Genomic DNA, 14630 nt, shown 5'->3' on the forward strand with positions numbered 1-14630 from the left:
CCTGCCCACCGTATATGGTCATACTAGAATAGGCCAAGCGACTAGGTTGTTTGCCCGCCCAAGCAAGTCGTACCAGCAGCGATTGAAGCCTGCGGAAAAACTGGACAGAAAGGACCATAGCTATTGTGCTGAACAGGAAAAGAAAATGCGGGAGCACCACCATCTTCATTAACGCGATGCGTCCCAAAAGAGACAGTGGGAGGGAAATCCATTTCTCTACATCATCCTCCAACTTCGAAACCGCGCAGCCATTATTTTCCCGGAGAACAATCTCCGAATCAGTATGGAGCCGAATACCAAGATATCTGACCGCCTCAGTAGTCCACTGTAGTGGAAATTCAGGGTCAAACTGCACCGTAACCGCTGTAAGTGGAAACATGATCGACTTTGTCCAGTTCACCCGGATACCAGAAAGGGCGCCAAACCGGACTACCTCCCGCAATACCGGGGAAAGATTATTCTCGGGGTCTCAAACATAAAGAAGCGTATTGTCCGCGTAAGTAGAGACAATGAGCTTATATGTAGGGAAGCGAATACCTCGCTGTGGATGGTACTCTTGGAGGGCACAAGCAAGGGGCTCAGCCGCCAAAGCATAAAGCATCGGGGAGAGTGGGCATCCCTGCCTCGTGCCCCTGCCAATCTCAATGGGCTCAGAGGTCAGAGGACCAATACGGATCCGGGCCCTCGGTCTGGAGTACAGGACCGATAACAGCTGCAGGAAGAGAAGGCCAGCTCCCATCCTGCGAAGAACATGATGCATAAAAGTCCACTCTACAGAATCGAACGCTTTCTCCATATCTAAAAATACGGTAACATCCGGCACCTCCGGACGAGTATGCTGAAAAGCAGCGAAGACCGTTCTGATGTTATTAACAAGATTGCACGTAGGGACAAAACTAGACTGCTCTGGGGCCACCAGTGTCGTGACCATAGGATGTAATCGGTTAGCGAGCACTTTAGCAAAGATCTTCGCATCTACGTTCATCAGGGAGAGCGGGTGATACGGGGCGCAGTCATTAGGGTCCTTGCCCGGCTTAAGAATTGCCACAATAACAGCCTCGTGCATGGAGGGTGGCATAGATCCCGAGTTGGCCATATCATGGAGCAGGCTCAGCAGATTGGGAAGCAGCAAATCAGAAAAGGCCTTGTAGAAAGCCACCGTGAGGCCGTCGCTGCCCGGGGCGCTACCACTCCTCATGGAGGACAGTGCCAACACCACCTCCTCTCTCTCAAAGGGGCGAGCCAAAAACTTACAGTCCCTATCAGAGAGCCATGGGAGCTCTATGTGCGACAGGTAGTCTACTATACTTTCCTCCGGAGCGGGTCCCCTCGAGGCGTACAATGCCTCGTAGTAGTCCCTAAAGCGTGCAGTTATCTCAGCGTTCGTAAGCGGGAGCCCGGCATCACCAGATCTCATTGCCGGAACAGAGGAACGCTCTCTGCCCCGCCTAGCCAAGCAGGCCAGCACTGCACCCGGGCGCTCACCCTCACAGTAAGCTCTGGCTGTGGCGTATTTCCCCAAGTGTTTAATCTCCAGATCCGCCTCGTCGTTGTACTCGCGAAGGACCCCAGCAGTCTCCCGCTCGACAGAGCCGTCACCAGATCTCAAACTCAGCTCTTCAAGTTCTCGAAGCTTCCGCTTCAAAAGATCAAGGCGGCCCCTGATCGCCTTTAACACACCACCATGCTAAGAGATAGTAACCCCTCTGGCGTAAAGTTGAAATGCTTCCCAAACTGACTGGAACGAATCGACAGAGCCCACATTGGCCTCAAAAAAGGTCTCCAGGGCCGTAAGTAGTTCCTCCTTGAAAAGAGGGTCAAGTAAAGAATAAGGGGGGAATCACCAAGAAAATGGCGGTATCCGTCGCGCTGGCACCGAACAGGAGAGCAAGATAGGCGAATGGTCCAAGTAGGTTCGCGGGAGAACCTCGCAGGATCGCACGTCCCGTACGCAGGCCGAGGCCTAAGCATGGGCGAATTTTGCGAATCTGGCGTTCGCGAATTTTGCAAATTTGCGAACTCGCAATCCGCAAAATCCGCGAATTCTCGCAAATTTGCATAATTTTTTTTTTTTTTGTGTTCGCAAGGGTTTCTGCCAGTTCGCGAGGGTTTGGTACTAGTTCGCAATTGCGAACTTACTTGTCGGCTCGCAACGGTCGCGACTATGTTGTTTCTACGTCTGGTTCATCATCACAGCCTCCCAGCACCCTCTGTTTCACCACTGCCACCCTCTGTTTCACCCATGCCACCCTCTGTTACATCAATGCCACCCTCTGGTTCATCATCACTGTAGATTAGGGGGGGGAAAGCAAGCACACCTGCCCTGCTTCAACTGACATGAATTAATTTGGGGTTAGTTTATTAATGTGTCACTGTTTTAAAATTACAGGTCTGGCACCTGCTTCCTTATCAGTAATTTGCTTTCTGTTGCAGTGCAATTTTTTTTCCTGGACCTTTGTTGCCTACTTCTAGCTATTCTATGAGCCTGCTGTGAGGGTCAGAGCAGGGTCATACAATTGTTGCAACTAGCAACTGAACTCTGGAGGGGCCCCAGTCAGGAAGCACTACAGGGAATGGTTACTAATGATGAGTTTGAACTCTTGCACCTGCCGAGTGCTTTCAGCTTTGCAAAACTCGTTTTTCTGCAATTTCGCGGGATTTGCGGGGTGCGAACATGCGCGAGATCGGATTCGGAAGCCGCAAATTCGTGCGAATATGCGATTTCTTTTTTTGCGGCGTGTTAGTTTGCAAGGTTTTGTGCGTTTTCGCGAGCCGCTTGTAGCGCAAGGTGCGAAGTTACCCTCGCGGTCGTTCAAGGGCGCGACCATCTTTTTTGCATGACGTATTTCCGTTTCCGGGCGCCAAATGTAATCTCGCAAAGTGTGCGCTCGCCAGTACAATTTCGCGAGTGTTCGCGAGGAACATCTCGCGCGAACTTACCCGCGCAGTCGTGAACGGGCGCGGCCATCTTGTTTCTCATTCATTGCTATGGTTCTGGGCATGCTTCTTGTATCCTCTCTAAATCTCTGCTATCCTTTGCTTGTTTGAAGTTTGTTTTTATCTATTTTACTTATTATCTATCCCTCTATTTTTCTAGCCCTATATTTTTGTGTTTACTGCTACTTTTTGTTAATTTTAAACTACTTTTTTAAACTCTTTTCTTTTCTTCTCTTCCCTATTCTATTTTCTTTATTCCTTTCAGCCCAGACCATGGTGAAGGGAGCCGGGAAGCATCCCGAGAAGGGGAAGGGTCCCGCACCCCGTGCCCGGCTCCTGTGCGGGCATTTGAGGGGGAGCTAGTGATGCCACGGGAGGTCTTTAGCGCGGAGGAGGTGACCGCACTAGTGTTCTATGTACAGCGCCACCTCCTCAGGACCATCATGGCAGGCGGCAAGATCGGAGGCGGGTACGGGATGCGGGAGCACCGGAAGCGGTGGGATAAGGTGTGCCGGGCCATGTACCACCACTCTCGGGTCCGGCGCACCTACAACCAGGCCACCCACCGCTGGACGGATGTCCTGACCCGTGAACGAGATCTGCTCGACCTGCTTGGCCTCAAGATCCCCGGGCTTGGTGAGTAGTAGTAGTAGCTATTTCTTTACTACTCTGTTTTCTCCGGCTGTGTTATTATATTGCAATTTTTTTTTTTTTTACCAAGAGCAATAATGCTGCTCATTACATTGTAGGTAAATTATATTTCAAAATCTTCTGTGGATTTCAGGTGCACTGCTCTCCTTCTCAGTAGTGTTGCTACTATGCTTATTTGTTTTTTTATTTTGTGTTTATTTCATTGGCCTGTGAAATTATGTATGAGTGTAGTTTAAAGAACTGCGTAATGCTACACACTAAGGTTCAGATTTTTAATTACCGGCGCATCCCTGCAAAGTAGCAGGGATGCGCTAGTAATTGTGCGCCACGCCACTATCACCCATGGTGCGCCGTATTTACAATGCGGCGCACAATGGGCCCAAAACGTCACCAAAGCGTTACGCATCTGTGCCGTAAGGGCGGCGCAATGCTGGAGTTGCGTCGCAACGATGGCGCAGCTCCATCAATGCTCTGGGGTGCCCTATCTCCCCAATGCTGCGTCAAGCCGTACGTCTGCTTCAAGCAGGCGCAGGGTTTGAGTCACGCATCATTGTCGTTAAAGTGAGTGATTGAAATCTTGTAGATTTCCCTCAGCCACTTTTAGGATGCGTTCCTGCGCAGGAACGCCCTCCCTTGCGCCGGAACACCCCCTGATGGCGCAGGGCTTTAGAACGTGATACATCTCCCATATGCGTCACGTTGTTAATATACGCCGCACCATTGCGCCTCTTATGTGCTGCCGCTGCGTCACAAAAATCAAGCAACAATGGAGCGAAAGAGCCGCAAGGGGCTTCTAAATCAGCCTCTACAGACTCAAGTCCAGTCCTTCCTTTGTACACATGGCGATAAGAAGAAATAGTGGTGGTGGATTGATAGTTTGAGTATTTTAATGACTGGTTAATGTAGTAGGAAACTTTAGTGTTGTCGCTGATCTGCAATCACTATGGACTTTAGCTGTCACTTCGCGTGCTGCGGACTGCTGCCTGCCAATCCTAGGCAAACCTTTTTAGTACTTTGTTTAGTGAGTTACATAAGAAGTTTCCAATTCGACGGTCCGCAAATCAAGCAATACTAATAATGTAGTAAACCACATGAGATTGGTCAATAATATATCCCATGGAATAGTTGTCTATTTGCTATTTCGCCAAAATATTTTGTTAGTTCTTTTGAAATGTTTGATTTGGTTGACAAATATCATCCATGTTTTCTGTTTTTCTTTCTTTCATGTTGTACATCAGCTTCCCCCAGGGGCAAGAGGAGGACACAGGAGGAGGAGGAGGAGGAGGGTGCTGTTGAGGATGCAGGCCAGGATCGGGCAGGCGAGGGCTCCTTTGCTGGCCCCAGTAAGTTTTAATTTTAATATAGAGTACTTATTTTTTCCCAGCGTTCCTCATTCGATTTTTTCTAAATCGTCTTTGATATTCTTGTAGACTGGATCTAAATTCTTATCCTGCCTCGACTATGACTCCGTGTGGTATTACTAGATTATTCTTATTAGTCTGTCTGTGTAGCTAACTAAGATTGCACATTTGGCAATTCCATTGGACTCCCATTCTAGTCAGCAATAGCTCTATGCACTGAGAGCAGTCCTCTGGGATTGTCCATAATGTCTTTTCAAGTCTTCTAAATGTTTATGCTTTGACAATTGCCAACAATAAAAAGGTGAATGACCACCAAGAAAGAATAAGATACTACTTTACTTTTGGTTTGGATAGGAGGACAATCCATTCTACTACTGTTGCAGGGACAAATCTGCACAAACAGAACTATGGACACTAAATAATGCATTGCTTAGCTTATCAATTATAATAGGTGCTGTTAGACTTTCCACATACCTCAGTGATAACAGACTTTGTAGCTGAACCCCCAATCTCCTTACTGACTAGATAGTGTGACAGAGTCATTTAGCTCCCAAAGTCACCGATGATTATTCCCCAATGATGTCAGAGGCACGGACTCGTGCTTGCAAAAATTGCAAAACCTTTAGCTCATCCACTCTAGTCTGGAGGACCAAAAACCACAGAGTCTATTTAAGTTTAAAAGATGTATTAAAAATAAACACATTTATTAAAATCAAGTTTGTCATAAAAGTAAACGTTTAACTGAAAATGGAAAAGGGCTTAGTGCTGACGATTAATTGGACACATTTCTTGTGGTCGAGCCGAGCTCTCACCTGGTTTGAACTTGATCCTGCTCGTGTTCTTAGAAGTCAAGCTTCTGTCTGTTAGGAGAAAAAGTGGTGCGTGTTAAAAATAAAAAGTAAGCATTCATCAGTTGTGCCAAAAAGTGCAGCAAGACAACAGCCTTCCCTGGAAAAAGGGACATTTTTACTTTAGAGTAGACAGTCACAAATTATTAAATTGTATACTGTTTTCTTCCTCCTAGACCAAATATTATATAGTAGTGAGTGGTGTATTCTAACATTATTAAATGTACTTTGTAGGTGGAACATCTGGAGGCGGGGCCAGCGCGGAGGTGGTGGCGGCATTGGACGAGGAGGACAACTCTGGGGAGGAGACGGTGCAAGTGCTGGACAAGGACATGCCTGTGAGGGATAACACGGTGGTGGCGGGCAGAGGTAAGCTATACATTCCTTACTCATTGAGATTGAAGACTGCAGAGTGTGCTTTCTGCACGGGTGTATTATAAATAAACCAGGTAGTAGCCTCCTCTAAATGTACTTCGACTTAGCTGTGAAGTTTTTGGCGAGAAGAATCCCAATCAGATCTGAGATGAACTTGATGGATGGGATGAACGAAAAGCGAAAGAAGGGTGTAAGTAAGTGTGGAAGGACGAGAAATGTAATGATGACTGGCAAAGAAGAATGATATGTGTTTGCTTGGTCCCCGAGGTGGCTGGGAGGAAAGAATATGGTATGGTGCATGGCTGGGTGAATGATGTAGCAAGGATGGGTGGAAGGAGAACAGCCTGGGTGGGTGAAACAGAAACTGTATGTGTGCATATACTTTGAATGGATGGATGCCTGGATCATGGTACTATCTGACTCTTAGATAGCATATGTGTATCTAGAGAGAGTAGACGGTCACTGGATGAACTAAGTGTTACTTTGAAGAGCACGTAACACCGCACCCGCACGTCCGTTCCAGTGTAGGAAAAGCAAGGAAAAGAAGTTGTAATTTTGTCCAAATACTACCATGAATAGTAGCAGTAGTTTGTATTGCAACTGCAAGCACAGCATATATCCGGTTATTACGGTGGACACTCCCTACCTCTCTTAATAACTTTAGTTTAGTAGTAGTACGTCATTCATGTGTGGGTGTATCACTGTTCACTCAATAATAAGCAAAGCACCTAAAGTCATCCCATATGTCATCAAATGCATCCCATGTGAAGTGATAGATATTCAGATTATTTAGCTTCTTCATTTTCCTTTTCTAATACTCATTTGCACTGTAGGGTGAAAGCTAAATTATTTAAGCAGTAGCCCTTTTAACAGAGTATTCTCAGTGCCACCCGTAATAGAAAGTAAGAGCTTCACCACCTGCATGTACTGGACCGGTACAGTAACGCAAGTCTGTCTCACTCACCATGGTGTGCATCTGTTTTTCTCGGGTGCAAGTTCACTGCGCTGGCATTATGCCAGCTTGCATAAGATAACGTACCAATTTTCCTAAACAAGAGAGAAGAAGAAGAAGAAGACTGGTGTACTGTCATAGTCGACTGTAATGGAAGTCCATAGTGCTCGCAGAATTTGTTCCTTAAACTCCCACTAATGTTAGAGCAAGGATGAAGAAGTCGGAGGTTACATAGATACTGTCCTCAATAGTTATGTACTGTGCTTTCAATTTGCTACTTGTACTGTGACAACTTTCTGCTCAATCATTTTGTGTTAATCTTAAGGAGCATTGGTTACAGACTATGTCTTTCTTTCTTCATATAGTTGCTCCTTCCAAATCCAAGAGACCATCAAGGAGGAGGGAGCTGGCTCGAATGGCCGGGCAACGGAGGCTGGATGCCACTGTCGCTGAATATCGGCGGCTGGTGGCCCTGGAGGAGGAGGAGACGCAGTCTGGTACTACAACAACGTCCACTGGGACAGCTGCATCCTCCTCCGTGCGGGCTGCCAGCCAGCGCAGTGCTCTAGCGGTACGGAGCCGGGCTACCAAAGCCAAACGCCACCGCCGAGCAGCAAAGACAGCAGCTGCCCCCCACAGGATTTGCAAGGCACGCCGGCGCTGCTTATCCCTCAGACTGTCCTACCTGGAGCAGGAGGTCCTGAACTATAAGAACTTGGTGGAGGGCCTCCGCTTCAAACATGCCACCCTCCGCAAGGAGCATGATGCCCTGGCTGCTAAAGTCAACAGCACCCTGCCGTAGTGTCCCTTGCCCCTTTTTTAGAGACTTTTGGGGGGTGGGAATTAGGAGTTGGGTTTTTTGGGGACTTTTGAAGGACAATCGTTGGGGTTAGGGAGGGTCTTGCAGGAGATTATTTTGTTAGGGCTACAAAAATATACTTTTTGAAACTTTATCTGACCATAACTGTTTTTTACTGCTTTTGAGTCTGGTGGGTGGGGGTTTAACAGTAAGTTTGTTTTCCTGAAAAGTCCTAGGACTTTAGTTGTACTACCGTCAATCTCTCGTCTCTCCTAATACTCCATTATACTACCTCCAACCAAACGCTTATCTTACCTGTAATTTCTGTTTGAAAGTAGGGCTAGGCCCAGGGCTGGCTCCACGGGAAATGGCGATTAAGGTTGCAATCCAGGGCGGCTGAAATTTCCTCCTCATTGCGGTGGTACTAGTGGTGTGACACAGTGGCAGTTGCATGGCTATGTAAAAAAAGAAAATGAAACCTGGTTTGTCCTTACTGTAGCATTACAATGGTACGATAGAGAATATAGCAGGTGACAGTACACTAGACTTCAACAGTGCCACAGTGTAGCCTAACAAATGGTAAAGTTTTGATAGTATAACTTGTACTTGTGTAGGATTTCTTTGACATTGGCTACTACTACAAGAAATAGTACTGAAGCTGTGTAAGTCTAGAATATATCCTCGGATTCCTTCACCAGCCTGTTGCTATGACCTTATCCTCCCCAGCAAGTGTGTGGAATTATTGATGTCATTTAGTCACACATCAAGCAAAACCACACAACCCGGGGGAAGAGGGTTAGGGTTTGTAAAATGGATGGGAATGGGGGTTTCTTTTTGGGTAGGTTTTGTTGAGAGAAAAAAAAAATCACAGCATGGACAAACAATAATTGAACATAAAGAAATTTTTGGGTGCCAAGCTAACCATAAATCTTTTATGTGATATAAACGAAGTGCATGCACTACTGAATGCAATGTTACAGAAAAGTAAGTAGTACTTTTGACAACCTTGAATGACAGAATGCGACAGTACAGGGCTACATTAAATTAGGTTTATAAAATAGCCGAAGTAAAACCTATAGAATGGCTGTAGGGATCAATTTAGAAGCAGGGAGAGATCCAAGAAATGCAGTCACACACACTCATTGAAGAAAAGAATGGATGCTGTATCTGTATTGTTGTAGTTGTCCTGTTGAATTTGGTAAGTAAGTTGCATGCAGCAAACAATTCCTCTTATTAGCAGCACTCCTCCATTCCAGCTGACGCTTCGTCCATCAATGTTGGTGACCAGAAGACACCCTGTCCACTGCCTGCCTGGCGGATGCTGAATTGCGGCTCGCTAATGTGAAGCCTGACTCCATCCTTTTTTCCCCATTGCACAGACTGAAACCCGGCCTGTAATTATTGAACGAAAAACAGCACTGATAAATAAATATAAGGTATGTACGCTGTGTAGTGCAAAAAGTCACACCTTGATTTTCCTAATAGACAGTACAACATTTTTGAAAGTGCGTACTCTGTCTGAGTCACCTTTTGAAGGATAATATAAGTATGGGCAAATTAATTTAGGGGGTCTTTCCCCTCAAGCTAGGTGTACTGTAAACTGTGTTTTAGAACAAAATTAGACCTTCCCAGCAATGCTTCCACCCAGACCCTTACTAAAGCCAGTTGCAAAAATATAGAAGACCCCCAATCAGATCTCAAAAAACGAGGCCTAGCAGAAAACAGGTGACAAAACGTACTTCGAAAGTAAATGTAGGCCCAAATACCCCCTTACCCACCGTGGATTATATTCAAACCACTTGCAAGCAAGCTAAAGTATCCATAGCCAGCATCGCTCCAAGACTCGAAAACCCCCCCACCCAAACACATGCAATAGAAATACTGCTAACCCTAACGAGCCCTAAGTTAAGAATAGTGGCAGAGGCTTTCTTTAACTATGCCAAATCCCCCCTTTCCCACCATGGATTTTCTTCAAATGACTTGCAACCAAAATTACAAATTCTCACAAGTGCTCTAAGACCCCAGAACTCAGTTGCAAAAATCTAGAACACCCCAAAACACATGCAATCCTGCTGTTAGGGCTAACCCTAACGAACCCTAAGTTACAAAAAGTTCCAAAAGGCTTTTCCTTATGGATTTTGTCCCAACCACTTCTATCCGGTATTAGACCTTCCCAGGAATGCCCCAAGACCCGCCAACCCACCCGCCAAAAAGCACAACACCCCCAAACAGCCCAAAAGCAAAATCTCATACTTACAATTAAGCATGGGCGGAAAATCCGTTACGCTCGCGGATTTTGCGGATTTTCGGTAAATTCGCAATCCGCGAACGCTCGCGAATTTACCAAAAATCCGCAAATTTGCACGCAGTGGATTTTTTTTTCTTGGTGATACAATTTTGCGGCGTGCGGTGTAAGTTCGCAATTGCGAACATGTAGGTGCGGCGGGCAGCAACAATCTCGCACTCGCGAAATTACAAAAATTGCAATTCTGCACAAGAAATCCACTAGCAAGCAGCATAGACCTTCTGAAAATGATGATTTTTATCAGAATAACTCCTCAGGTTGACATTTGCCTGCACTTTTTTGGATTTGAGGCCTTTTGACTTTCTTTGGATCACTTTTGGATTAGAAATCAACTTTCACAAGTAAGCTTGTTTGGGGCATTACAGTTGCTGTAATGCTGTTCTGCAGAAAAACGAGTTTTGCAAAAGTGAAAGCATTCAGCAGGTGCAAACGTTCAAACTCATCATTAGTAACCATTCCCTGTAGTGCTTCCTGACTGGGGCCCCTCCAGAGTTCAGTTGCTAGTTGCAACAATTGTATGACCCTGCTCTGACCCTCACAGCAGGCTCATAGAATAGCTACAAGTAGGCCACAAAGGTCCTGGAAAGAAAATTTGCACTGCAACAGAAATCAAATTACAGATAAGGAAGCAGGTGCCAGACTGGAATTTTAAAACAGTGACACATTAATAAATCAACCCAAAATTAATTCATGTCATTTGAAGCAGAGCAGGTGTGCTTGCTTTTTCCCCCCATAATCTACAGTGATGATGAACCAGAGGGTGGCATTGATGTACCAGAGGGTGGCATGGGTGAAACAGAGGGTGGCAGGGGTGAAACAGAGGGTGCTGGGAACCTGTGATGATGAACCAGACGTAGAAACAACATAATTGCGACCGTTGCGAGCCGGCATGTAAGTTCGCAATTGCGAACTGGTACAAAACCCTCACGAACTGGCAAAAATCCTTGCGAACACACACAAAAAAAATCTGCAAATTCGCGAGAATTCGCAGATTTTGCGGATTGCGAGTTCGCAAATTCGCAAAATTCGCGAACGCCAGATTCGCAAAATTTGCCCATGCTTACTTACAATATTTCTCGGCCTTCGGTCCAAACGCGCTGTGCAGCTAGGCCATAACTCCAGTTTTCCACCACGGATTTCCTGAAAAGCAAATGCAATCAAGATTAGACTGTCCCAGCAGTGCTCCCAGACCCCAAAACTCACCCACAAACACCCGGAACCCCCCCAAAGAGCACCTCAAAGGCAAGCAAGTCAGCAAAAACACAAAACAATTCCGCCTCCGATTTGGTCCAAACCACTTTTATCCGGTATCCCAGAGCCGTGAACCCAGGAGAAAACGAGTAGAAGACCCCCAAACAGCTAAAGAGCAAAAGTACAAAAATGGGGACTTAGTCATTTTTTTGCCAATTTCCCAAATCACTCCGCGCGCGCTCTGCAGCTAGGCCCTAACTCCCCTCTGCCACCATGGGTTTGCTTCAAACCTCTTGCAAACTAAAGTATCCATAGCCAGCAGTGCTCCCAGACCCGAAACCCACCCACAAACACCAGGAAGCCCCCCAAACAGGCCCCCGAAAACGCTACATTGAGCAAAATGTCAGAAATAGCAAAAAAAAATCAGCGTGGATTTTGTCCCAACCACTTCTATCCGGTATTAGACCTTCCCAGGAATGCCCCAAGACCAGCCAACCCACCCGCCCAAAAGCACAACACCCCCAAACAGCCCAAAAGCAAAATCTCATACTTACAATATTTCTTGGCCTTCGGTCCAAACGCGCTGTTCAGCTAGGCCATAACTCCAGTTTTCCACCACGAATTTCCTGAAAAGCAAATGCAATCAAGATTAGACTGTCCCAGCAGTGCTCCCAGACCCCAAAACTCACCCACAAACACCCGGAACCCCCCCCAAAGAGCACCTCAAAGGCAAGCAAGTCAGCAAAAACACAAATAAATTTCCGCCTCCGATTTGGTCCAAACCACTTTTATCCGATATTGGAGCTTCCCAGCAATGGCCCCAGAGCCGTCAACTCACCCGCAAAGAAGTAGAACACCCCCACAAGTGCTGAGTCTTTCTTCATTGGGCGTAATCCAGCCCTCTGCTTTGATGGAAATAGGAGTCTGGAGGAGGAGGATAGAGGAGCATGTTCTTCTGAACTTGTGAACCTGAGGAATGCAGACTGTGGCACCTTCAAATCAATAAGCAAACAAGTGAAGACAGTTCTGCTGATGGGCTTGTTTTTGTGATTAGGTGATTAAAGTTTGAATTATATTAACTGTGCACAACAAAGAAAGACAGACACACAGGAATAAAAGTGAATATGGACGAAAAAGAAAGTTATTGATTCATTGTCTCATTTTCAGGGCTCGGTGTCAGGGAATAAGTATAAGAGTTTGTCATCATACTCTGCGAATTCAGGCAGGGTGAGGTCAGTGTCACCGAACAGAGAACAAATTCCCTCATCTACGTTGCTGTCCTTCTCGTCTTCATGCGGCGTGCTTTCTCGTACTTTGTAATCTGGTGGTATGAGGTGCTGATTCATCTTGATCATTGTTAACCTCTCCACATTTTTGGGCGAGAGGCGGCTCCGTTTGGGAGTTACAATGCCACCAGCAGCACTGAAAACACGTTCAGAAGACACGCTTGCGAGTGGGCAAGACAAGTAGTTTAAAGCCAGGTTGGAGAGCTTTGGCCACAAATCTTTTTTCCCATGCCAATACGCCAATGGTTCAGCATTAACATAGACCTCTGTTGAGTAATTCAGATAGTCCTGCACCATCGACTCAAGGTCCTCCAAAGTTCCTCCACTTTGCTTAGCTTTTGCTGTGACCTTTTGAGAACCAAACCCAAGCCGATTTAGCCAATCCTCTTCAGCATCCAATGTTACTGTTGTGTCTGGTGCAGATGATCCGGTTGCCGGTGTCTTTAACGGCTGAGAGGTCACTTGTGTCACAGCAACAGGTGTAGAAGTGGATTGTTTTGACTGGGGGTGGCCTGCTGATGCTGATGTACTGCCTTTTCCATCAATTTTCTGCCGTTCTCTTTCAAACCTCTTGGCTGACATGGCTAGCCAACGTTTGTACTTTGTAACATCTTCATCAGCAAAAGGAAAGAATGCTCGGCCTGCCAGCGCCTTTTTGTAGCGTGGAACCAGAATAGTAGCACAAATGTAATGCTGGTGTGAGTGGATCATTTGAAGATGTTCATCACCTTGTAGGCGCTCTAATAATTTCTCCGCCAAAACAAAAGGGTCTTTGTTTTTTTCATCTTTTTGAAACACAGAAGACACCTCCTTCAGTTGGTGCTCCAGCATGTACAACAATGGGATAGCTTTTCCCAAATTACAGTCCTCCTTGCTGACTGCACGCGTGAAGACCTCAAAAGGACGAAGCATGCGTGTCAGGCTTTTAACTATGTCCCATTGCGCCGCACCCATCCTCAGGTCCTTCTGAGCTGCACCCTGTTTTAACAAAATAGTGATCGAGTACCGTATACTTCTCATACAGACGCTCAAGCATGTAGAAGGTTGAGTTCCAACGTGTTGCCACCTCCTGGATGAGTGCTTTCACTGGCATTCAACGTTCATGTAGCAGGCTCCTCAGATGCTTCCGGGCCTTAAAAGAATGGCTGAAATGGTTGCACATTTTTCGGCAGGTGTCCACTACCTCGTACGCTAGACTGTCTTTCTCACTCAATAATTTCTTGACAACCAGGTTTATACAGTGCGCCAAACACGGCACTCTGAAATACTGACCCAGCTCCATGGCCTTAACTACATTGGAGCCATTATCCGTGGAAACATAACCAATCTGGTGTTTTTTTGGGGACAGCCAGTCAAGGACCTTTGTGTTAAACTCATCCAAAATGTTTTGTGCTGTGTGACGTTTCTCCAAACCAAACATGGCTAGTGTTGCATGTTTCCGAGCAGCTTTAAAAACTTGGTCCAGGTCAGCACCTACGTTTAGCTTTGCTTTAACCCCTGAAAAAGAGACCCAGTGTGCAGTGATGCACATGTAATCAGCGCCTGCGCCACTGGTCCACATGTCTGTTGTCAGATGTATAGTGTGAACAGCACTCTTCTGCAAAGCTGCCCCAATCACCTCCAGCACATCTTCATGTAGTGCTGGAACCGCAACTCTGGCAAAATAGAACCGGCTAGGAACCTTCCATTTAGGGCAGAGCGCTGCCACTAATTCTAGAAAAACCAACACCTTCTACAAAAGAAAAAGGGAGAAGGCCCAGAGCTAGCATTTTAGCCAGCTTAGTGTTATACAGACGCGTCAGTGGGTGGTTGCGTTCATATTGCGCTTCTGTAAACAGCATCTTTTTAATTTTGCCCTGGACCAAGCATTTACGGGATGATGATGATGATGATATCTTCGACCCAGTTACGCTCGCTGATGAACT

General features: G+C 46.2%; 2 protein-coding genes across 2 annotated transcripts in view; both read left to right on the forward strand.

Annotated features, from left to right (window-relative positions):
• The window catches only part of HIVEP3 (HIVEP zinc finger 3), a 2131558-nt gene that overhangs the window by 649082 nt on the left and 1467846 nt on the right, over positions 1-14630 (forward strand). The gene's annotated exons all lie outside the window — the stretch shown is intronic.
• On the forward strand, positions 1685-12606 carry LOC147731730 (uncharacterized). The gene is made up of 5 exons (XM_086954247.1): positions 1685-1697; positions 4827-4931; positions 6032-6166; positions 7490-7621; positions 12587-12606. Exons 1-5 carry the CDS (start codon positions 1685-1687, stop codon positions 12604-12606), a joined length of 405 nt encoding a protein of 134 aa, XP_086810373.1.

Source organism: Lissotriton vulgaris, chromosome 2_1, assembly GCF_964263255.1.
Source record: "Lissotriton vulgaris chromosome 2_1, aLisVul1.2, whole genome shotgun sequence".
NCBI lineage: Eukaryota > Metazoa > Chordata > Amphibia > Caudata > Salamandridae > Lissotriton > Lissotriton vulgaris.